This window comes from Furipterus horrens, unplaced genomic scaffold (assembly GCF_987537825.1).
Source record: "Furipterus horrens unplaced genomic scaffold, mFurHor1.1.pri manual_scaffold_10, whole genome shotgun sequence".
NCBI lineage: Eukaryota > Metazoa > Chordata > Mammalia > Chiroptera > Furipteridae > Furipterus > Furipterus horrens.
In genome coordinates this window covers 32,830,454-32,857,431 of record NW_028327180.1, presented here as the reverse complement: position 1 = coordinate 32,857,431, position 26,978 = coordinate 32,830,454, and the positions used below count along the sequence as shown (strand labels likewise).

Sequence of the window (26,978 nt, the reverse complement as noted above, 5' to 3'; positions counted from 1 at the left end):
CAAGGGAAAGACGGAGTCAATACAGCTTGGCTTCAGGTGCGCCGCAGGAGTTGCCGGTGTTGACTACAACGTCAAACCGCCTTAGGGACTCCGGCTCCGGATTTTCTGTCGGGGTTTACTCCCTTAGCCTTTCCCCTGAAGAGGTATGCCGCAAGGCAGCGGAGGTTTTTTGGAGTCAGAGTTTTCCTTCTCTGAAACCACATATAACAACCTGTATTATAGTAAGATTATTCAAATTAAATGTACAAGTTAAAAATAAAAATGTTTTAATTAAATACATTTTGGCATAGCAGTTGTTCCTTGTCAGGTCAATGAAATTTATTTGAGTAATATTTCTCCTGGCAATAACCAGCAAGCATGAGCCAAGTTTGAGCGTTTTCTTCCTTTTATTTTTAAAATTCCAGCTCCTAGTTAAAAACTTAAGCATTTGCAAGCTGGGTCAAACCCAGAAATCTTTATGTCTCCACATTCCCAGCCTCTTTCTTTTTCAACTGAGAAAATGGAGTCTAGTTCACTTATAACACTAAATGTGAAACAACAATTTATTAATATATCTCAAAACTAATTTTAAACTTAAATAATTTCTCAGTCCACATTCTCCCTTTGAATGAGTATTTATTTTATAGCGTACTACTCATGATATGAAGTCCTTACCAATAACCTCTTTTTTCTTTTGTAGTCTTTTAAGCTATTTATTAAATGACCAAAGATCTTTTGACCTTTGAAAATGATAATATAATACTTTTGAATGATGTCTTCGAAAATCAGCATGTTTATACTAGAAATTGCAAAGCACTTGTTAGCCTCAACTCAAAGTTCTCTTCACTGTTATCGACTTTCAAGTTTGTTTCATGACGCCTTTTCTTTGATTCTGTCTGTGTATAAACATACACTATATATGATTAAAAATATAAAAGGCATTTCACACATAAAAATACAGATAATTAAAAATATTTTGTGTAAAACCTATTAACATTGATATTTTGCTTCAGTTGTAAAGGTTTCTTTTCTAATCTGATGCATATGAAATTTATCCCATTGTATGTTACCTCCCTGAGGTTGAGCATTCTTTGCTCTGTATACTTAGTGACCATTACTGGTTCTTACATTTTAAATACAAGTAGATTGTATTTTTGTGTAACTCTTTTTCTAAGTGAATAGAAATTTTTCCTATTATTAATTAAATATGTTTCTATAGTGATTTGAAATGTCATTTTTACCTTAAATTTCCATATATATGAGTCTGATTCTGGATTCTATTCTATACCATTTATATAATTGGTACAGGTGCTCCATACCTGAAGTCATTTAAACATGATAGCTTTTTTTGTATATTTTGTCCTCTGTTAGAAGGTTTGCTTTTTGACTTCTTATTTTTCAGAATATGCTGTTGCTGTGCATGTTCTTTTATACTTCAGATTAATTTCCAGTTGAAAATTACATTAGATTTTTATTTAAATTGCATTGATATTGTAGACCAATGATGGGAGATTAACCTTTTCACAATAATGAGTCCTCGTACCAAAGACCATAACATGTCTCTATCTTTATTGTAATCTTTTCTGTCTTTCAGTAATGATTATTTAATTTTTACATTTCAAAATTTTGACACTGTCCATTGATCCTGCTGTATAGACTATAAATATTTTTACTGAGAAAATAATCTTTATATAGTTGATATAGCTAAGATACTTGATCATTTCAGAGTTTGGTTTTACTTTTTTGTTGAAATAAGCAACTTATTTCAGCCCATATATTTGACTGGATATTGTCTTTGTCTTGAATACGAGTACCTTTTAGCTATGAATATGTTTATAGGACAAAACTCAGTCAAATTAGTTGCTTTTATTTAGGAATCTTTTAAAAATTCTTTGCTTAATTTAGATGCTAAAATATATGCCATCCTAATTTCATTTCATTTCAATATAAATCATCCAATTAAAAACAAGCAGTCCATCAATATAATCTTTCCTTAAGCTAAGGTGTTCTAAAGCACAGTTCTCAAATTTAAAAAGAAATGCATTGAGACCTCAATGTGTTCCTGTTTAGCAACTTCACTTTTATGAGTTCTATTTGCTAAAAAACTTTAGACTCTATAATTTTAGTGCTCCCTTTATAAAATAATTTGATTAAATATTTCCAACATACTTTGAACAAATGCAACCAAAATTTAGAGAACCAGTTTACCAAAAGTTCAATACCATTGCAGAACATATAATTTGATTTACAAATAGTTTTTCAAATAGTCAAAGTTAAAAAAAAGTTTAAACAATGACAAACAGTAAATAGAAAAAACATGTTGTGCCATGATGAGATATAATTTTAATTCAACATCACACACACACAAAATTATAGTTTAGTTATTCTGTGTTTACATTGAAAGCATTATACATGTTAACAGCTACAGCTTATCTTCAATTGATAGGATGTAATAGAGTTTATGAATATAAAGTAAACAATATGTATCACAACTAATTCCAAGAATGCTACAGCCTCATAGATTTCTTAATTTACAAAGAACATGGTTTTTACCACAATGATGAGTTTCAACAGACATTTCATTCAGCTTCATTACAAGCAAGTGATATTTATTTTCAATGTTGAACTTTTTAAGTGAATTTTAGAGAGACTTTACAATAAGTTTTACAAGAACATTCAGTATTTTATCATCAACAAATGTAATTCTGAAAGGGTTACTTGGATTACAGAGTTGGATTTAAAAATTAAGCTCATTTAAAATTAATTTAATTTTCTCTTTGAAGCAGGAATTGAGACTGAAACAAGTCATTTAATTGCTTGCAAATTTTCTGTTTTGCACTTTTCCAAGAAAACTTGATGTCAAAAAAGATTAATTCAGAAAAAAATCATTTGCTCTAAATAAAAACTTGTTTTTCATAGGGTGATATGTAAATGCTCCCCCTGCAGATGCACACATCAAATAAATTACCATCTCTATGCAGTATTCTTTCAAGGACTATAAATTCCAAAAGATGCTGCAATGGGCTAAAAGAAATGAAAGTTCATATTTATTTAAAAATTGGGCATCTAATTTACATTTTGCAAGGAAGTTGATGGTGAATGTGCAACTTGAACAGAATGTGATTTACATTTAACCAATGACTTCTTGACTAGGAGAAAGGAAGAAAAGGGAAAATCCTGAAAGACTAAGTTCCCAGAAAGAGATTGTCATCTTTAACTGGTCAATTTGAGTTGCTATCCCTCAAGTCCACCTTTATCAGATGGAATGGAGGGGTCACTTACATTCAGTTACAGACGGTGGAAAACAAATGGCTTTTTAGTTTTCACATATGAATATAACAAGTATTTATTTTAACCCTGCTACACCTGAATCATTATTACACATCCCTACAGTCAACCCTTTGCTCACATCCTTCCGTTTAGTGTAGGACCCTTCTGCACTCCCTCTGACAGACCTCTCTGCCTATTTCTGTAAGACTTCACAGTCTGTCAGTTTATCTGCTTCACTGTCAGCCGCCCCACTACTATGAGCAGCTTGCCTGGAGCCAGGTCATTTCATGGGTCCAGCACCCTACATATGTACTTCTATGCAGCAGGCACTTGTAATTATTTGTTAAATTAATGGATCAGAAAAATTAATTCCAGGGCCACATTGCAATACGGAATACAATTTTTTTTTCTTGTTTGTAATGTTAGACTGTCTTTATTGGCAAGATTTGTTTTGTTAACTAGACATTATTTTTTACAGCAGTTTTAGTTTCACAGCAAAACTGATCAAAAAGTACAGACTTTCCCTTCACAACCCTGCCCCCCACACATGCACAGCCTCTCTCAGTGTGAGTGCTCCACAGCAGGGCTATATGTTTATTGCAGTCCATGCACCTGCATCAGAGTTCAGTCTTGGTGGTGTACATTCTCTGAGTTTTGACAAACACATAGCACATATCCCAACATAGTATCCTATAAAATCATTTCACTGCCCAATATCCTTTGCCTATTTTTTCTTCACTCCTTCCCAAACCCCTGATAACCTTAGATTTTTTTATTGCCTCCATAGCTTTGCCTTTTTTATTTTTTAAATCGTATGTGGTTGTAGTCAGTATGTAGCCTTTTCAGATTGGCTTATTTCACTTGGTAATATGTATATAAGTTCCCTCATGTCTTGATGTGGCTTGCTAGCTTATTTCTTCTCAACACTGAATAGTATTTCATTGTCTGGATGTGCCGCAGTTTACCCATTCACCTACCAAAGGACATATTGGTTGCTTCCAAGTCTTGGCAGTTATGCATAAAGCTGCTATACATATCTGTGTACAAGTTTTTGTGTAGATATGTTTTCAACTCATTTGAGTGAATACTAAAGAATGATTACTGGATATTAACGTAAGTGTATGTTTACTTCAGTCAGAAACTGCCAAACTGTTTTCCAAAGCGACTGTAACATTTTTGCCTTCACACCAGCAATGAAAGTGTTCTTCTGCTCCACGTTCTTGCCACTATATGGTGTGGTCAGTGTTCTGGATTTTGGTCATACCAATAAGCTTGTAGTGATGTCGTGTTTTAATTTGCAATTCCTTAATAACATGTACAAATTTTTTAAATAATTATAAATTTCTATCTTCTGATATTTTATAGACAAGTGCCCCTTCTATCATATGTTTAATTAGTGAAAAAAAAAACTATTTTCTTATCTAATGACACAAGGGGGAGGTGAGAGATTGGGAATGTGCATGCTTTTTTCCCCCAAAGGCCAGAAAGATCCCAAGGAAAAATAACAATTCTTTCCTTTTGAATATTGCAAACTTCTACAGTATATTAATTGCATATCTATTTTAACCAATTTGTGTGCTTCAAATCATTATTAATTATTTAAGTATACATATCAGAAGCATATTTTTCTAAGATGCTCGCATGTAAGAAATTGTACATATATTTTTTAAAGATTCTAAATAAATCTATTTCAAGCTCCCTATTGACCAAGCCTGACAAGTTCCATATTATAAATTCTTCAGGAACCCCTCTGCCATATAGTGTTTTAAAACTGTCTGGGTCTATGGGATTCTTGAACCAAAGTCTATAAGGCTACCATTGGCGTGCTGTTGCTTCTCCTCATGGTATCAATGTCCTTACCAAATGTTGAACACTGGGTAGTGTTCTGGCATTGCCCACTCTAGATTAGCTCCTAAGATACCAGTTAGGAAGTTCAAGCTCCAGATGCCTTTATGCATCTCTCAGAATTACATCTACATTTTATTTTTCAGTCCCTCAGATATCCATACTGCTATGGTCCACTTTATGTTCCGCTACCCTAACAGTGGTGCTTACAATTAGCCTAGTTTTAAAAAAATGTTTATACATTACTTAGATCTCTTTCTACACTTTCTCTGTGATTCCTTTGAGCAGTCTTTCTGTTTTTGTAACAGTACCAAATGTTTCTTTTTTTTTTCTTATGCATTTTAATTAGATAGATTTGCAAGGCCATATTCTATAGTACCATAAAATCAGAGGTCTTGGACAAGACTTTGGAGTTCATCTATTTTAGCAAGTTCAATGATTGTGTGCTTTTTATAACATTCTTGGAAAATGATTTCCCAGCCTCTACTTGAAGGAAACTTGTTATCTTACCCATTCCACTGTCACACAATTCTTTCAGAAACTTCTTACTTACATTTAGTGGAAACATGCCTTCTTAAATTCCCTGTTTTGTTTATTACTTCCCTATTCTCGCCTTTCTTTCTCCAAAACATTCTCTAAGATTTTTCCTATAGCTTTTTTCTTTCCTTATATATTATTGGTCTTAATAATCTCAGATAACATATAATTCTAAAATAATCTATAGGTAGGTGACTTTCAAACATAAATCTTTAATTTTGATCTCATTTGAAATATATAGGTCTATGATTTCAACAATTTTAAAAATATTAGTCAGTGTTCAGACTTGTTAGCATCAACACCTGCATCTCCTGCTAGCATCTCAGTGTACCCTAAGATAAGCTCTTTATGCGCACACACACACACACACACACACAATCTTCCTCTTTTTCCCTTCTCTATTTGTAATTCAAATATTCAAGTCCCTGCTATAAGTCACATACTATTTTAGTTACTAGAAAACCTGCTGCTGGGTAAAACAGAATGATCTCTGCTTTTATGAAGTTTAAAATCTAGGAGGTAAGTAGATAGTAAACAAAATTAGTACTTGATCAATATATACCATGTCAGGCATACGTAAGTTTCATGGGAAAAATAAAGAGCAAAGGGTGACTGTAGACCGATTGGAGGACAAATGTTCTACAAGATCGTCAGGGAAGGCTACTCAGATGACATGGGATATGATCATAGACATATGTCAGTGACTTAGACTGGAAACTTAAAAAATTTCTTTAACTTTTTATTTTCCCTTAAATATATATTTAATTAACTACCAATTATGATGAAAAATGTTTAATTAAAAAATTTTTGAAAAGGTTTCTTTACATTCTTGAAAATACAAAGAAAAAAATCTCATTCTTTGGCAATGGTCCATTAGCAATATAAATAAGAGGTAATATTTTAGTAAATTAGAATCCTAATTTCTGCACAAACTGGATAAGAATTTTTCTTCCAGATTATTTTGCTCTGATTTATAAACTTTTAAAAAATTAATGTATCTTATTATGTTAAGAGCATTTAGCATGAAATCTAGCATCTTAACCATTTTTAGTGTACAGTATGTTACATGGACTGTGAGTACAAGGTTGTATGGCAGATCTCTAGAACTTATTCATCTTGTTTGAATAAAACTATGCTTGTTAATTAGTAAATCTCATCCCTTTCCCCTGCCCCTAGCCCCTGGCAACTACCATTCCACTCTCTAATTCTATTAATTTAACTCTTTAGATGCCTCATATAAGTGAAATCACACAAATATTTATCTTTATATGACTGGATTATTTCACTTAGCAACCTCTCCTTATAGTTTATCCCTGTTGTTGCAAAAATTAAAAGTAGGACTACAAAATGATCCAGTAATCCCACTTCTGGACTTTTACCCAAAAGAAATGAAGTCAGAATCATGAAGAAATATTAGTCCTCCTATGTTTACTGCTGCACTATTCATGACAGCCAAGGTACAGACATGACCTATGAGCCCATTGGCAGATTAACAGGTAAAGAAAATGTGTGTACATACAATAGAATGCTACTCAGCCTTTAAAACAAGGAAATTCTGTAATATGCAAAACAAACCCAAAACACACACAAAGGATGTTTTCTTTAGTTTCTGAAGGTGGTAGTTCCTTAAAGGTTAGCTGCAGTGTGAAATTGGAAATTGTATCAATGAACTCTTCATACTCTTGTAAATTAAAATCCACTTCTCTATCTTGCACTTTAAATGGATCTTTACCTATGCCTGATTCTTAATATCATGCTTTGGTCATTTAGAGAATAGTAGCTTAATAAGTTATTTATATTTTCCAAACATGACACATCATTGTACCATACTGAAAGGTCACATCCGTGAATGTCACCATGAAACTCATCAAGAAATCTTTAAGAGTTGGGATAATAACTTTTTCAAAATTCCAATGATGACCTGAAAGCACAAAACCTGTCATTGATGACAAATATTGTCAGTTGTTACCTGGGCATGATAGGTTAACTAACTTTCTTTATTTTTAAGAAAATGGTCTGCCATATACCTAATTATAATAATCACAGTTTGCCAGACATTTTTTTTCAAGTAAAATTGGTGTTTAAAGATAAACCAGCCAGTTTAACCTGCCAGTCAATCATATCAATGCTTTTCCTTAAAAGAATTATTGTATTACAATATGCAGCTGACATATTTGATATGTACTTCCCATCTTGACCATTATTTATATAATGGCCAAAATTTGATAAAATTTTCCATTAAGAATGAAAAACATTCTTAAATAAAAGTGGCATTGTTCTTGCTGTGATATATGGTAGTAAAGAATACAATAACCATCACTGACTCTTATTATGCTAAAGCACTAAGACTTTTACCCACCATTGTTTTTTTACCATCTGGGCAAATGTCAACACAGTGAAAAAAAATAAATTATGTTCTTATGATTAAGAAAGCTGTTTAGATCTTGTGATATTCTATGAAAAAACCCTACTTGAATAATGTTTCTAAAACACATTTTTTGTCACGTCACTCCCCTGCTTAAAAATTCAATTGTTTAGCATTGCCCACAGGGAATTTTAAAAATTGAACTTTTCAACCTAGAATTTAAACTTTGCATGATCTTACATTAATTTATGTTTTCATTCCATATGCTCCGTTAAGCAAACTGGCTCTCAACAAATGAAGTTATTGCTATACCTGTTATAAACTTTGGGTGTTGGCAGTTTCTTCAATGGTTATACTATTCCTTTCAGAGAAGGAAAACTCTGACTCCAAAAAACCTCCGCTGCCTTGCGGCATACCTCTTCAGGGGAAAGGCTAAGGGAGTAAACCCCGACAGAAAATCCGGAGCCGGAGTCCCTAAGGCGGTTTGACGTTGTAGTCAACACCGGCAACTCCTGCGGCGCACCTGAAGCCAAGCTGTATTGACTCCGTCTTTCCCTTGGACCCTTCAGCTGCGAAGAGAGGGTGGGTCTGCTGCATGGGCAACAGCAGACCCTCCATATCACCCTGCCCAGGCTCTGTAGCTTCAGCTTCACTGGAGAGGACACTCCAGCGTCATCGCAAGATGTCGATTCAACACGAGAGGAGACAGATACCATGTCACTCCCGAGTCGAACTGCACAGCCATTCTCGGCGGTGCAGATAGACTCTTAAGAAGCTACACCATCGTCTCTCGAGACGGACGGCTGCCGCCGATACTATTCCTTTGCCTGGGGCCTCACCTTCTCTCACATTCTTTATACACAGTTACTACCTTTTCTCAAGTCTAAATCAAATGAGGCCTAAATGGGTATCATAGATCCCCCTTCTGAAGGCATACACCACTTTGTACCTCTCCCATGTCACTTATTTTCTACCTGGTACTAGCTCCATATTCCCTGAAACCCAGCAGGATGCTTTATGTACATGGGTGTTCCATAAATGTTGAAGAAATGAGTGTTTGGTTGCACTGAGCTGTTCATTTACATGTTTTACTGCAGCTACCATATGACATTTCTGGCTGAAGTTAGTGTTAATGTCTTCATTTCTTATATAAAGTATTTTTTTGTTGTGAAGCTTATTATATAGCACAAGGCAATGCAACTCACAACATTGATCTCATTAGCCAGTCTGTTCTCCTTAACATTCTGAGACTTGTATAAAAGTCTGCCAACCAAAAGCATAAGAATGATAAAACACTTGGACATATGTAGAAGAGTCCTATTTTTTTTGAAGTTACATTTGAAGGTTTATTGAGGCAAATTCCTATTTAGTTATTTTCCTTGAATATCCAGTAAATTACTCAGAATAAAATAATTACCCCTTAAATATATCATCTTATTATTTTTCTTCTGATTTCAAATTTAAATATTTTATGGGCCATAATGAGGAAGCATAGCTTGATTAAGAAACACCCACACCTAAGACATTTCATGTGGATGATTATTTAACTCAACAGCAAGCTAAATATGCTATTTATAAATTGCATTAGAGACTAATTAATGAAAGCTTATCCTTGAAGGAATTTCAGAGGGTTGGTTTCTTTTCATAGAATGTAAAAACAAAATGAGGTTTCAGCTAATTTCTCCATTTATCTGTCTAAATTGGGACCAAACATCCTGTATTTTGTTGTTAGCGATTGCAGGTATGGAAGGATAAATTACATGTCCTGCCTGGAAGCAAAGTAGTACCAATTTTACTATTTTTTGGTCCTTGAGAAATGTGCATTTATTTTGCTCTCTAGCTAAAATGGTATTTATAATGGACATATTGATATATTGATATTAAAAGACTTATGAATAAAAGTAAAAGCCTTCTATAATTAGAAACCAAATCATTAACTGAAGGGTTTAATGAAGTGTATTTCAGTATAAGTAAGTCCAGCACAAGTCCTTGCTGTGCCAAGTCCAGCGATCTAGAGGCTAATCTTGCAGATTCCCTATCTTCCATATTCGTCTGGAACCAGAATTCAGATGTGCCTCCTGTAGTCTGGATGACTTGACAAACTCTACCAAACAGCACTTGCTCTGTAATGAGCTGTTAGTTACGCTGATGGTGCTGCTGCTATGAACTTGGACAGGAGAGTCCCAGGCAGTGAAAGGAGGTCCTTTAATAACTGATGCCCTTGCTACTACCATCCCATTGCCATGGGGGTGGCTGCTGCTAGGTGTTCCCAAGAGTTAGATGGGTGCAGTTAGATCTCTGAGGCCAGTCACTCCCACCACAGCTAAATCGATTGAGCTCTTTTCCAGCTATTGCAGGAGGGGGAAGGGTGATCAGTCCCTTTCCCTGCCCATTGTTCCATTCAGCCTTACGAACATCTCGCCAGCTGATTCTAATCACTCTCCCAGCCTCTCACTTACAATATACGCCACAGGAAAATTTGCTGGGGACAGTTTCCCTTGTTTGTTGCTCCTTGGACCTGCAGCTTCTGCTTCCTTTACCTGACCACTTGACTTTAGTTTAGCGGCCAGACCTGCTTCCTCTCTCTTTCCGCCTCCAAGGTGGCTGTGCATTGTAGCAAGTCTTCCCCCAACAAGGTCCATTTCCTTTGGCTCTCTTTCTGCAGCAGCTTTCAAGTGTACATTTCAACACGTTCTCAATCAGAAGGGAGAAAAAGCTGAAATTCTGCTTTTTCTTAGGTTCTTCTCCAATAGAAATATAAAATTTAATTTGCTGAAATATGTCTGCTTATTACAAAACACATTAATTAATTCTATCCTGAACTTACTGATAGTGGAAGAGTTTCCTCCTCCACAAACAATTCTTTGTGGATTTTCTTTGTACTTAGATTTTTCCTGAATAGCAGACATTTCTATTTAAAATATTTTATTCATTTTGGGACTTGGAACATAGAAGCAGGTACCATAAACTAAAACAGTTAATTATTTAATCAAGAAAGGTATCGGCTCTGGTACTTTAGTGCCACAGATGTTATAGTTGAGGTAATTTCCTAACCAGTGGCAATTTCAGTTTTTGTCGAAAGAATCCTGAATAATTTGAAAGAAGATGAGGGGAAATCCAATGGAGTAGAACCAAAATGAATTGTCACATTACTCCTGTAGTTGTATATACCAAGGAAAGAATGTATATGCATGTCCTTTAAGATTTCTACATGCATGTTATACTTATTAGTAGCTTACTTCATTTTATAACCTTATCTGAGAATATTCCACATGAATAGATTTCAGTAGACTCTTGTGAGATGGAATTGAAAGATGGCATAGTTCAATTGATAGAAATCAGATGACAGTGCTTGGTCTTCCCATCCCATGTAAACTGTGCAAGTAGGGTGTGTGCTTTTTCATTTCTTTGTCTTTTAATGCTATAAATATTTTTATTGTGTTTTGCCTAGTTGGATACACAATGAATGATCTAATTTTTGAATGGCAAGATGAGGCACCTGTACAAGTGGCAGACGAACTCACTCTGCCTCAGTTCCTGTTGAAAGAAGAGAAAGATTTACGATACTGCACTAAACACTACAACACAGGTAGGGCTTGAGCAGTATTCATTACACTTACATTTGTGGTTTTATGATAGCCAGATGTTTCTTAATTGTAGTGTTAGATTAATTATTTTCACAATTTATAGCTCAATGTTTTTAATAGTAATAGAGCAGAAAATGGAAACTTATAGATGCTTTGACTCATTGCATATTGTTATATAATTGGTTTTAATGGGACCAAAGAAGTGCTTAGTGTTTAATTACATTTAACTTTGTGTGTGTGTGTGAAAAGCCCATAGTTACATAATAAGGTGTTTCAGAAAAAAACTTCCTTTAATTTCTATGTGAGAAGTAAAATGTACTTTTTAATAATTCTTGGGTAGTAAACATTGTGTTTGCTAACAAAATGAAAGAAATTGCTTTTTTATTTTTTAAGATACTCAGCTGCCTAAAAATTTGGCCACAATTTCATGCATTTTAAGGTATTGTTACTATTCACATTGACACAGCATCCTTTTGCCTTTGAGGATAGAGGTCGAATATATTTACATCAAGGACTGAAAGGTTTAATGTGATAGTTATACATTCATGAGATCTGTTCACTTTCCTCAGCTGGTGTGGACTATTCCCATAATATCTCATCTAACTATCTAACCTATTACTACAAATTCTATTGAAGTGTCCTCAACAGAGGCATCACACCAATGTGGTTAGTGCATAGCCTCCCACTAGCATCAGCTGCTGTCTTTATAACTTTATTACATCAACTGATTCCTCTTGGGCTCAGCATTTCCCAGAACTGTGATCTGACCTTTTACTGTAGAAGGTCTTAAATCTTTTTTATCTCCTTAATCAATTCACAGTTTCTGGTAAAAAAGTCACTGCCATTTTCTCACCTCTTTCCACATTTCTTCAGGGGGTGAGGCTGATATTAATTTAGTAGAGAGTTCAAGTGTACCATCAACACTAAATAAAGAGCAGGTGGGTCAATACCAGTGTCCTTGCTCAACTCTCTAGGGACAGGTGCGATGATGATAAAGAACTTTCAGAGAAATGTTAAGAAGTCTTTCGAGTTGGTTTGGGGCCATGGATTAGTTTCTCCAGACTGCTGTAACAGAGAGCCACAAGTTTGATGGTGCCTCTGGCCCATGTCTCACAAACCCTCTTTGTCTCTCTCAGCCCTGCTCTGTAATCTGGCCACAGTGGCTTGCTTTCTCATATTCACTGCACCCATTCCCACTTCAGGTCCTTTGTAATTGCTTTTTTCTTCTATACATAAGCCTCTTTCTCCAAATTATCCCAAACCTAATCCTCTCACATATTTCAGGGCTGTTCAAACATCAACACAAATGACTCTTCGTTACAAGCACATGTGAAACACCCAAATCCACCCCCCTTCCTCTTCCTGCTTTCACTGTCTGAAATTATATCTTTAATCTACATGTTAATTCATACATTGTCTGTTTCTCTCATTTCTATAAGTTTATAAAGCTAAGGGTGGTATCTCTTCATTTCTGTATTTCTGGAGTCTGCTGAAGTACACAGATGCTCAATAAATGTTTATTAAGTAAAATAATAAAGAGTAGATTTAAACATGGAAAATATGTCTGTACATGTGAGAATATTAAAGCCTGCCTTCCAGGAATCAGGAGGGGAGGAACCGTTTTGCTCTAAACAGGAAAATTTTCTTTTAGACCTATATCAGCAAGAATGTTCCCCCTCCCCATTTTATTGAGGGATAATTGACATAAAATTTATTGTAAAATGTGAGGACTTGCTATATGTAAGCACTGTGAAATGATACTTCCATAGAGTTCATTAACATATTCATCACCTCACACATTTATCTTTTGTGTGTGTGTGAGAACATTTAAGTTCTAGACACAAAAGCATGAATATATAAAACAAATGTATCTCAAATTTTTTTTTAGTAAGTTTGTTTTTAAGTTATGTTCAAAGTTCCTAATGGGAAATAATGTGTTTTCTTAATATTCCAAATTTTTAATGCATAAACTAACATAGAAATTGCATTTAAGAAACTATTTATATTTATTCTTTAGCACTGGCTTTAAAGTAAATGTAAAGTCTCTGGAACAAATAATTCCTACCTCTAAATAAATCATTAAAAGTACCAGAAACAGTCAATGAACAAGACAAAAAAAGAGTCACTGAGTAATTTTTCCTATCAATCTCAGAGATAATTGTTAGAATTAAGCGAAATAATAGATCTTTGAGTAGTTTGACAAGTATGAGGTGCTAATCAAGTGTGAAGTAATAAAAATATGTATTGTTTCTTTAAATAGTACATTTTCATATTATTCCTTCTAGATGTTGGCAGAAAAATAAGAAAAATATTTTTGAAACAAATTTCCATGTATGATTTAGGGTCCCTTTCTGTTGTAATAAAAATTTTAGGACAAAGTTTTCAAAGTAAAATTGTGACATTTGATGCCATAACAAAGACTTACTTTTACCAATTGCTGAATTTATTTTACAACCAATCAGGAAAGTTTACATGTATAGAAGTGCGATTCCATCTTGAACGACAAATGGGATACTATCTGATCCAGATGTACATTCCCAGTCTCCTGATCGTTATTCTGTCATGGGTTTCATTCTGGATCAATATGGATGCTGCTCCAGCCAGGGTAGCTTTGGGAATAACTACTGTGCTGACTATGACCACACAGAGTTCAGGATCACGAGCTTCCTTACCAAAGGTAAGTACACAAAATAAACCCGTACATATATTTGCACAAATATCTACATATATATGTTATATACATTATATCATCATTAGTTTTTGTCAGATCTTTTTCAATAGTACTGATTATTCATTACTGATTTTTAAGTAATATACAACCAAGGCAAAAAAAATTGTAAAATATAGAAGTAGATGAAGAAAATAATTCTGAAAACCAATGATATCTTCTATTTACAGTTTGTGTTATGACCCTCAATTATCTAAACATCAGTAATACTCTTATACACTATAGAATTTTTATCTATAGATTTCTGTACATTTAGAAATGTATCAAATATGGATGTAAAGCAAATCTATACAGTAACTTTAAATGGTGCCACAATACTCTATTGTATGAATGTACCATAATAATATACTTACTATTAGGACTAACACAATAATGAATACTTATATAATGAATGTTATATATGGATATAGATGCATATTCATGTATAATGTATATGTGTGCATATACACATATATATAGTTTTACATATATTTTGTATTATTTCTTTAGTGTAAATTCTTAGAACTGGAATTGCTGCTCTGATAGCTGTAAGCATTGACATGTATTGCCAAACCCCCCCATCAGAAAAATTTATAATAATTACACTTCCACAGTATTGTATAAGAGTGCCGATATTGCTGTGCCCTGAATTAAATATACTATTTTGAGGTGTGTTTTTCCCCCTCTGGCTTTTAAGTTAACACAAGGTAATAAAGAAGACAGCTCATTTAATACCATGATTTTAGTTCATGCTGAACTGCCAAAATTAAAACGCACTATGAGATTTGTAAAAGACCCCATCTTTCTTCACAAGATATGCTGAAATAAAACATAGAGTTCTTTTCATCCATTTAGCAATGTAGCAATAGAAAATTATTTTCTTCTTCTCAATGACTTCTAAGAAAGAAATTTCTTATATCTAAATTAAGTAATTCTGTCTACCTTCCAACAAGCTTCACTGTTTTCATTTTAATAATATAAATATAATAACATTATATTCACTTTTCTTGTGCATTTGATGCAATCCAATTGCCATGCCAAGTAAATTATAAATATAGAGTCATGGCTCCCTTAACCCTTAATAAGAATTGCATTCTATGTTTGAATTTATTAGATCAAAATGTCCAAATAAATAAAAGTTGATGACAGGACATCCTATTTTAAAAGTGTTATTTAATATCGGAAGAACTTGATATTTAATAATTCTCATACTGCCTTGCTAAGATTTAATAATTGTCTTTCAAAATAAGGTTTATTTTTTAAACATTGAATTGTATTTTTTAAATGATGGATATCAACTAGTGTTTTATAAAATATTGTCCAAGTGAAAGTTATAAATCTGCATATAAGATTAAACTAATTCATTTCAATGTTTGTTTATACAAGAGTAGGCAAAAGTAGGTTTACAGTTGCATTGTGACATTCTCAGAGTTAAAGTTATTGTAATAATCATAACCTGCATGTCCTTGCCATATGAACAACTGTGAACCTAGTTTTGCCCACCCCTATATATGTCTAAATGTCTCAAGGGCTCTGAGCCATAAAGTTCTATAGCTGATTTGTAAAGGAAATTACTGTTTACTCATTGATTTTTTAATGAGCTAAGCAAAAATCAAAGCTCATTTTTCTGTAAGTTGTCAACCAGAAGAGCACAAAATGCTTTCTATTTGGATGTTTCAGCTTCTAAGAGGCACAATGTAAAGACATTTGGATAAAGAGATTAAGGCAGAGTTGGGAGATCATGGAGGTTTGTGGGGAGGAAGCAGAAATTTAAAAAGCAATAAATTTTTAAAAATGAATGAAGACACAAGCTTTTAGTTTCTTTATCTTTCTTTCTTGGAAAGAAGGGTTTGGGATGGCTTCAAATTTTTTCTCAAAAAATATGAAAGACTTTTAAAAGGGCATGTATTTCATCATGATCTCAGGGAAAGAATGAATTTTTAACTATGAGTTCAATTATGTACATAAATGTGTAGAGCTTCTCCATCTCTAAAATCATAGAGACAATGGCCACTGGAATTGTAATAACATTTAATTCTGAGCTACAAAAAAAGAACTGATTAACAAGGTGATGTCTTAAGAAAAGGTGACCATATTATTTTAGGCTTTGTGATAGTTAAGAAACAGAAGATTGAGCATATTCAGTTATGTACATTAGAATTCAGGAAGGCATATGGTGAATAGCCAGAATAAACAAGAATTAACCTATTAGGTGAAATCATTCAAAAGAGTAGAAAATTTCTTGAAAATTCTGACTCTGTGATGGGACAGGGGAGGGACTAGAAAGGCAACATACAAAGGTATCCATTTGCATTTAAGAACAGATGTCCGAAACCATGTACCTTAAGATTCACTGTTCCAACCTCACAAAAGCACCCTCTGATGCTTGAAAGACTTGCCACCGTTGTCCTACTGACCAAATCTAAGAAGTAGGAAGACAAATTAAATTCAGGAAAACAATAGGGATTATCAGGCATGAGAGGAAGAAACAATAAATCATTAATTTATGCCTGCTTAGTGTTTTCTCCAAGCTGTGTGCCAACACGTCTCCTGTAGAACACAAAGAACTCAAGAGTAGAAAATCTCAAACAATATACTTTCACCAGCACCTTGAGAATTACAGAGCCAAGAGTCCTCTCTGATAATGGCTTCTACAGTGTCATGATAAATTAAGCACGTAATAGCCCAGAGCAAGAAAGCTCCTGTGATTCATTGCTTGGAACTTGAAACTACTTGGCATTTCTACAGTGCCTGCATCCGTGGCCTGAAGAGGGCGACAGTGCATTCTCTTGTTAGCGACATTTCAAAGTTGTGTACCTTGAGTGAAGGAGAAAAATTGGTGGTGTTTGTAGAGCTGTGTCATGGAGATTTTTAGAGACCTTGTTAAGGATTAGGTTTATTTGGGCTGGATGCTGGAAGGATTTTAATAAGAGGAGTGATCTCTCTGATTTCCACATGCAGATCAGATAGAAGGGGTGGAAATGGAAACAGAGCAAACGGATTGTAGCCCAGAGCAGGTGATGGTCTGGCTAGATTGGTAGCAGCAGAGGTAGAGAGTAGCAGATGGATTTAGAAAGAGGTAGATGCTTTTTGAGAAGGTGCATTGGGAGGTGAGACAGTCATGACTGGCCTCTGAACTGGACGTTGAGGATTAAGGAAATGGCAGGGAGAGAAGGGTGGCATTTGGGTGGGTAGCTGGGCAAGTAGTTGTGCTAGTTACTGATGGGCAAGCCTGAGGAAGGTGACTGATCTGTGGTTGAAGATGGTAACTTTGAGATGTTTGTAAGATGATCATACAGAATGTCAAAAGCCAAAACTGGATAGGGAAGCAGTCCAGAGGCAATTTTCTTAGGTATAAAAGAAAGCGCAGAAAGAGGAGGGAAAGGTGCATTGGTGATTGGCCCTCTCTCCCTCCTCCTCTAGTTGGAATTGAACCAGAATATTCAAAGTCTCTTCTCATCTTTCTTCCCCCATGACTGTCACTCCCCCAAATACAGAATGTTAGACAGTTTAACCAAAGGTGACATCTACTCACCCTAAAAGTTTTCTCCCAAACTTTTTCTCCCGATATTTTATGGTATTTTTAAGATGCGTAAAGACAATCTTTCCCAGAAGGATTTTTAAATCTGGGTAAAAGAGGAAATAGTAACAATAATTTAATTATTTTTAGTATAAATTTGATTTATACTAATACCTTGTTAAGATTTTGGTACTGAGGGAATTATTTTCTTTAGTAAGTATAGATATGGGTAGAAATAAAGAAAAAAGTGAAGGGACAAAATCTAATTTTAATTGAGAAACAATGGATTCTGGAAAGAACCTTCAATGACGCACTCTGGGAAGATCATGGATATTCTGCAATATTACATACACCTTACCCTTCCTTTTCTGCTTCCAAAGATGAATCATTTCCTATTAGACCTACTCCTTTTACTTTTTTCCATTCTGTTCATAGGGACCAGCTAAAATCTAGCTTTGGTGAGTGTTTACTCTCTTGTCTCCTTTGTAGAAATACACAAGTATCACCATTAGTATACACACTAATTTAGTCATTTAGAAATGAGCTACAAACCTATTATATCAGAGACCCTTGAATTTAGGATGCTAAACAGACAGATATGTGCACATGCACACACAAACACACCCAGACATGAACTTGGCAAGGGTGGAAGAATTTCTAGATTCCAAGTTTATCAAAACCCTGTCTTTGAACACAATAATTATGAAATTCATGGGGCTATAGACACTGTTACAAGCAGTTATATTGCAATTATTCTGAATAACAAATAATCTCCAATATCAATGGCTTGTCACATTTATTCTTGCTTAGAGGCCTGTGCATGGCCTATACCTCTTCTAGGCTTGTCTGAGATTGGCTGGCAGGATGGGCTTGGCTCTAAGCTGTGAAGTGGGTTTACGTCTGCTCCCTAAGTGTTCCCATTTGGGGACCTCAGGTATCAGTAACATGCTTTCTCCATGGAGGAGTGCAGGAAAGCAAGAATGTGAGCAGAACATGCAAGGGTTTTGCTCAGAAGTGGCATACAGTCACTTCTGTTCCCATTCCGAGTCATACCAGGATGGGAGACTCTACCCCATCCACAGGGAGCCCTAGGAGATGAAGGGAGGAAAAAAAGGAGGCCAATAAATAACCTCATCTACTTTAGGAACTATGATTTGATGAAACTTTTTATCTCCTTCCCTATATCAGACTGTCATATTAGCAAACACTCAAGAAAACAGGAGGGGAAGAAAGAATGGAGAAAGGAAAGAGAGAAGAGTCTATGTAATTTTTCTTGTTCTGCTCCACCACTACGGCCATCTCCTTCAGAATAGAACTGCAAATCATTAAAAAATATGAAACGCTTGAAATTCTAGGGTGGCTAATCAATTAAATATTTCACAGAAGCCAGGACCTGATGAAAATTGCAAATTCTGTACCAAAAGCTGCTGATCCTAAATGATTTCCTCTCACTTTTTTTCCATATTCAGTTTGTCTATGAAACCCATGAGGAATAGCTTTTTGAAAGGACAGACTATCTTGTACATATTTCTATCCTCAGAGCCTAACTCAGTACACAGTATGTGTCCATTGAGCAAATATCATGCAGATATTTAAAGACAATGTGAGCTCTTAAACATTTACTTAGTACTGAGCTTTTAAATCTCTACTTAACTTGAAAAGCAAGGGTAGGTCATTTTGTTCATCTCTCCAAAGAGAATGTGAAAACTGAAATTACTCTTTACTTATACAGAACCCTATTTTTCCCCCCTGAGAATCACCAAATTAATGAAAAAGAATTTAATTATTACATATCTTTACCTTACTGCAAAATAACAAGATCTGTTCTTAGAAAACATAAAGATAACTTTCATATTACGTTTTTATTTTTCATAAAGATGCCAACTCTAGAAGTGATTACCACTGTTAGGAAATACAAACTGAACTGTTGTTTTCATTTGAATACTATGATCTTATGAGCACACAAAGATCTAGATGTGGTATCCCACTGAAAAAAAGGAAGCAAATGAAGGACCTCTGTTCACTGTTGTGTTCTTATCTAATTAGTTCTCAAAATCTATGGCATTATTGTTCTCAAAGGAATACCCTGTAGCTTTATAGGAAAGTAAGTTGTAAATACCAGCAATGATGTAATTTGAGGAGAGGAGTTGCAGAGTAATCAGGGTTTCCTATTAACATAGCAATTAATAGCTATTGCTCTTAATAATGTTTTGGTTCTCTCCATTTAAATACAAGATTCTAATATCTTTTCAAAACATAGTTAACTAAAATTACTTCAATCAAGTTTAGTACAAATATGATGCAAGTGAGTTCATTTTAAATTTATTAATGTGACAAAGCATTTAATAAATCAATTTAACTTTATAATACAGTCTTTAATGTGGACAATAACTTTAAAATAGATTTTCATGGAACGTGGTAATAATTTGGCTCTATATTATAGTCACTTAGGGAAAAGAGAAAAAGAAAGATATCTCTGGTTCTATTTGATTTGAGAGCCTACATTTACTGGGCTCACTAGATCTCATTAAGCTAAAAATTAGCAAAATTATCAAACATGTCCTCTGTAGCTGAGATGGACACAGAACCATTGCTTGAATTCCTAAATCTGAAGGCATAATTATGAAAAAGTATATAATCAATCACAAAGTTTAAACTATTTTTGAAATGGCAATACGATGGCTTTTGCATCAAACTAAATTTAAAAACAAAAGATGTATATGTAACTTTGAGATAATTTTACCTAAATGATGTCTTACACTTCTTGTACCACATTCATATATATCCTAGAATCATACCACAAGAACTTTTGACAGGCAATAATGGATGCAAAACTTCCCCTTTACCAGTGGAATAAAGAATTCCATCCAAAAACCAGCGTGGAAAGCAGTTATCAGGATTTATGTCTTTATAATTCTTGTTTGAAGTTATAAATAAAAGTCTTAGGCCTCAGAGAATAGGGAACAGAGAGTATATTATTTGATATTATAGAAACACAAAACATCCAATAAAAAATGCAGAGGAGAGGGAAGTCACAAATATAAGTCAACCTTAACTGAGCAGGTAAAAAAAAAAAAAAAAAATCAGTATATTAACACCAGCAACTAACAGCACGTACCAAAGAAGCATTTCCAGCGACCTCTAGATTTTACAGTTCCATCTAAGTATGAAACATGCGTCATGTCCTATGAAACAGATGGTAAAACATCCCATCGCTGCAGCAGCAGAGATAACCAGGTCACCTTTCAAAATCCCTTGGCCTTTTCGGTTGCGCTTTTCTTATCTGATGGCTGGAGGGATTAGCCAATTTTATCACTTTGGAAATAATGCAGCTCTGCTCTTATGATTCTCAGTTACATTTGATCTCCGAAAATAAAAACCTTATGTGGAAAAACATTGTGTTCTAAGCATCCCGCATTTACTGAGGGTTAGAAGGATAACCATCAGTATGAATGTGAGTGACATCAGTAGGACTGTGGTATTTTGTAGCCCTCCAGGATGATAAATGTCAAAGCTCACAACATCCTGTCCTGTGTTAGTTACTGCCTAGTATCCCAAAGAAACAGTCCTCTGGACACTTCCTTTAACTTCTTTCAATATCAGCTTCATTCCATTTCAATACCTGTTTTAAAAGCACTATTCTGTGCCTTTGTTCTTATTCCTTTCTCTCTCTGGCTTTAGGTCCTAAATGAAGACCAACATGTTCTTGAGACTAGTATTTTTTTTCCTTAGAAACATTACAAAATGCAAAATTCTTCCACAGGTTTTGTCCTAGAGAGAAAGGTAGGATGCAGTGTACTACAATTTGGATTTTACAAAGCCAAAGATTAATGAATGGCCAATGTGATCTGAAATAAAATCCCTAGGACAAAAACCATGACACAGCAGAAAAATTTTCAGCCTATCTCAGAGACAAAGTGTTTAGCTGTATGCGCGAGTCACATGGTTATTCCACAGACAGAGTCAGGCATTCCAGTTTATTTCACAATTCTGAGGAACTGGGAGAATCCACCAGGACTGATTGTCAGTAATGGAAGAACAAATCATCCTCTTCAAAGTGCTATTTTAGCTAATCAAAAGAGATACACTGGGATTTTTTAGTACTTCTTTCTCAAATAAAAGGCACATTTGGATTGAAAGAAGAATTGACAAAATAATCACTCTCAAGTGATTCCTTGAAAATTTACCTTATGGAGTGCCTAGACGTAGGTTTACATGAGACTTTGTGATCCCAACTCCAGGTTTTGGTTCTTTATTTTCAATTACAGCTGGCATTCAATATTATATCAGTTTCAGGTATACACCATAGTGGTTAGATGTTGATATAATTTATGAAGTGATCCCCCTGCTAAGTCTAGAGCTCACCTGCACCATCTGTAGTTATTATAATATTATTGTCCAGGTTCTAGTTTAATCAATTTCTTATTCTTAAAATTAAGTTGTGCTGCTTGTAAATGCATTTTAAATTTCTGTTTCTAGATTGTTTAGTAATGGTCTGGGTTATAATTTATAGATTAGTAAATATAATTTACTATAATGTATAGGCTGGGTTATAATATAATAACTATCAATTCATCAGTGCTTTGTCATCTGTGAACTGTAGTGTAGACCTTATTGGTCCTAGGAAGCAAAATGTTTGACCACGTCTGTGTGGCTGGAGAAGGGTAGAAGCATATGCATCTTGGGAGGCCTCTCCACTGCAGCACGTGGCGCCATGCTTCTGACACAGCTCACCCAATGTACTTGTAATGGAGCATCATCTACAACTGTTGCCACTCAATAATCTTATCAAAAACTACTATAAAAGTAAATTTAGTGCTGAAAGATTGTCTGAGATATATGCACTCTATATATTCCTCTTCATCAGCGAGCACAAAATCACATGGCTTCAGCGGTCCACTCCCTGGACTCTATTTTCGGTATTTTCTTCCAACTGATTTCACTGTACTTTGACCTGATGCTATGGTGAGAGGATTTTTGGGTTGAAGGTCAGGGAGGTTTCTTTTTCTAATAATGAACAGCTTCTTTCTGTAAAGCAGTGAGTTTTGCTCTTTAACAAAGCTGCTTTAGTTTTCTATTCAGGTAGCATAAACAGTGATCAGATTATAATCCACACTCGTCCTCACTTCTGGGCTTGTATGACTGTTGTTTTTGTTTCAGAAGTAGAGATAGTAGTGCCTGCCCCACCCACTCCTTCAGTCACCGAGACTGGCTTTCTCTGCCTTCCAGGTGGAGGATAGGGGTGCACTTCTTTGCTCTGTTGAGACTGACTGTGAGTAGTTCTGGCTAATGAATTTTGACAGTGACCTGTACCACTTGTAGCTTGGAATATTTATTACCAAATGTGAGGTTCATCAGTATCCTGGTTTTCCTCTGCTGTGGTCATTGCCAGTTTTCCAACTGAGGTCACAGTGAGGATGACAATGACTATAATAGCCCAGAATCACCATTAGACTCAAAATGGACATGGAGTATCTTTTCTAGTTTCATGCCAGTGAGACTTTGGGAGTTTGTTATTGCATCATATCCCACTTGACTCCTCCCCTGCCCACATCTTTGCATAACTGGAAGGGCAGTTGCAGGCAAATTCATGCTCAGGCAAGCTCCCCAAGCATGACTGCTTTCCAGGGTCAAAGTGATTTGATTCCAGTCTTTATAGTCAGGATGATAATGATGACACCCAATTATATATTTCTTTATTTAGAACACAAGAAGCAGGGCTTTTTCTATTTTCTAATGATAAATAACTTTGCAAAGTAGAAAAATGCATTTTTCGAAAAAAAATATGTCTACAGAATATGATGCTCATATTCCTTTCACTGTATTATAAAACATTTTTTTAGAATGAAAGGACAAGGCCTTGCAGTAATCTTGCTCTGCACACTCAAATAATTTATCAAGCTGATCTCTTCCTGAATTATCATATAAGAGCTAGGCAATGGTCTCCTAGCTTACAAAAACACTTCATTATAATTAACGGGAGAATGGTGCAGAGGAGACTTTCATCGACTTCAGTGGATAAAATGTTACCCTGATCTAATGTTGCTTCCCTAGAGCAACCACTTTCTTTTATGTGATAAATATAATGCTCACGTCACCTTTGCTACATTGTCTACTAGGAAGTTGATTGTTTTTAGGATCAAAACCAAAAAGTATAGAGGACTTTACAATATGTGTTTTGCGTACTGACTTCACTTTCAACTATCAGAAGTTAAAGAGGCTTGAATGTTAAGATACAGAGACTTATTCTTACTCAAGGGTGTTCATAGTTGTAAATTTGTAGTGGTAGCTTAAGTAGAAGGAGCCTAATAACTAGATGATATAGAATAGAAGTAAATTTTATGGGCTCTGGAGCCAGATTAGTTGTATTCAGGTCTTAGCTTGCAACTTGGTAGCTGTCTTAGTCCAGGCTTCTATAATAGAACACCATAGACTGAATCGCTTATAGATGACAGAAATTTTATTTCTCACAGTTCTGGAACCTGAGAAGTCTAAGATCAAGGCACTGGCAGATTCGGCGTCTGTTGTGTCTGGTGAGGGCCCCTTCGTGGTTAATAGATGTGGGATCTTCTAGCCGTGTTTTCATGGTGGGAAGGGTGAGATAACTCTCTGGGGTCCTTTTTATAAGAACACTAAAATGTCCTTTCAAAAAAGGAGGCAGTGCATCTTTGCCTACATTTAGCCTGCGTTTCTGCTCTCCTGAAATTATATCTTCTTGGGGAAGGGATATTTATTTCTATCAGTGGGAAAGCACACTTCTAGTTAACTGTCCATTTCCAAGGAAAAGCTGAAAAAATAGTTCTCATAATTATATTTTATCATTATTTCTAATTCTTGGAAAACGAGTTATTTTTTCCCACATCTAATTGGCATGACTAAACTATGAAATAGAATGAATGATCTCATGCTTATTCCACAGAAGGTAATGACTTTACTGATACTGCTTGCATGGTATAACACTCCAGCTGTGTAATACATACACATATACAAAAGGAAGTGACAATAAAACTCAAGAGAAATTTTCATCATTGAACAATATTGATTTACAGTAAATTACTGCCCAATTAACATGAGAGCAAAATTAAAGCAGTTTCTTAAAAGTTACTGAACTGTTCTCTTCAAAGGACTTAGGTCTATACAAGTCTATCTCTAGGAAACAGGAGTCTAGCTCTGCTTTTAACGCTTACCTTTCTTTTATTTCTCAAAATAATAATTTTAAAGTTCTCTGTTCTTTCTGTCCTTTTCCATTTTCTTCTGTTCTCTTCCTTACCTTCAAGGTGACAGAATACAGCAAGACCCATAGCTGAGGAGGTAGTCAGGGTCAAGGAGGCTGACTGGGTCTGGCATTACCAGAGTCCAGTGGTCAAGGTGATGGTCAAGACCAAGGCTGACAGCAGGGCTTTTAGGTGTGGGGCCAGAACCAATGAGGCTCAGCCTGGGGGTGGCCAGCAGAATTAAGATATTAGTTACATACAGGGTTTATAATCACATATATGGGAACCAATTTTTTCACTGTGAGAAAAGTGTTACATACATGGAAAGAGTAAAGGCTAGAATGAACTCTGTGGTATTGAATTGGAATTTGAAATAACCAGTGTCAGTTCATGTTTTAATTATAAGTAGATAATATATATGGTTGTATATATAATATATAATAATATAAAGTGTATAATTGCATACATTATAAAATTATAATATTATATATGTTATATATATCATGATATATATATTTATGTGTATGTATAAATGTCTATACACACACAGGGGTAGGCAAAATAGGCTCACAGTTGTCAGTATGTGAGTTTATTCTTTTATTATTTATTAATTATTACATTATTTATTACAAATGTAAACCTACTTTTTCCCAACCCTGTATATATAATTCCTAGCTCTATCTACTAAGAAGGCCTAGAAACAGTGCCACCCAGGAAGCAGTGAGCACACCCAGTACCCAGATCTTGTTTTCTAACAACTGTTCTTCTCTAAAGAAAGGGTTTGAAGAGAAAGGGCTCAATCCAGAACTGGAACAGGAAAAATACAAGATGAGTTTGGAATACCTTGTGCCAACAAGTAAGGATGTATTCAAATCATGATGGAGACTTGCCAAAAGAAAATATATGTGCTTAACTTCTAGGAGCTCCTATTGACCTGATATAGATAATGTGAACATGAACATAAATAGTGATGTAAATGCACTGTAACCCATTGAACAAAATTGTTAGTTTTAGTTTATAGTAATATAAATAAATAAATGAGTAAACTAATGTGAGAGAGAGATACTTCTCTTACTACATAATGCTAACTAATAAATGTAGATGGAATAAAGGAATTACAAAATCATTTATAAATCATCATTGTAATAGTTGGTTCTAGAAAGTATTATCAATGTCTATAAGGTGAATGCTTAAAGAGTAAAAGGATATTGATATAGTTTCAAATCATCTCCACATAAGGGAAAATTAGTAACTTTGTGGTAGAGAAACTTAGTAGACAAGACCTTAACTAACTGATCAACATGGAGTGCCTCTTGATGTGATACATTGGGAAGAACAGGGCATCACTGTTCCCATTAAAATCCCATTACCTGAGTCTAATGTGAGAAAATAGCAGATAAACCAAAAGTAAGTGACATTCAAAAACAACTGGTCTGCTCTCATCCAAAATATCAAGGTCACAAAACACAAGGGAAGACTGAACAAATGCTCCATATTGAAGGCTAAAGAGATAAGATGAGAAAATGCTACACATGATTGATAGATATAATAATAGAGACCTATTATAAATAGACAAATGTAACTAAATGTTAACTACAGATGTGGGAGTTCTTTTTACTGTGCTTGCAACAACTGTAAGTTAAAATTTTTCAAGTAAAACAATTTTTAATTAAGAAAATATGGAGCTAAAAAGTAAACAGTATTATCTATATTTCAATCTTACTTAATATTTTTTCAAACACTATACTACCACAATGATGTATTTTAATGTAACTTCATCTTTTCAAGCATTATACTATACTATCCTAAAGGTAAAGTTATATTTCATCTTATTTTTTGTTTCATCATATGTATGGTCTAGTACCTCATTCAAATAATTAGCAAAAATTTGTATTTTAATGTATAACTAATATATAACACTTGTGAAATTAATTACTGAAAAATTCTTAATGGG

General features: G+C 34.7%; 1 protein-coding gene across 2 annotated transcripts in view; it reads left to right on the top strand.

Moving 5' to 3' along the window:
- GLRA3 (glycine receptor alpha 3) overlaps positions 1 to 26,978 on the top strand; it is a 131,403-nt gene that overhangs the window by 87,556 nt on the left and 16,869 nt on the right. For both annotated transcript variants that reach the window (XM_090288368.1, XM_090288369.1), the window contains exons 6-7: positions 11,448 to 11,585; positions 14,046 to 14,260. In XM_090288368.1, the coding sequence (XP_090144494.1) occupies positions 11,448 to 11,585; positions 14,046 to 14,260 (353 nt within the window). The remainder of the gene's footprint in view (positions 1 to 11,447; positions 11,586 to 14,045; positions 14,261 to 26,978) is intronic.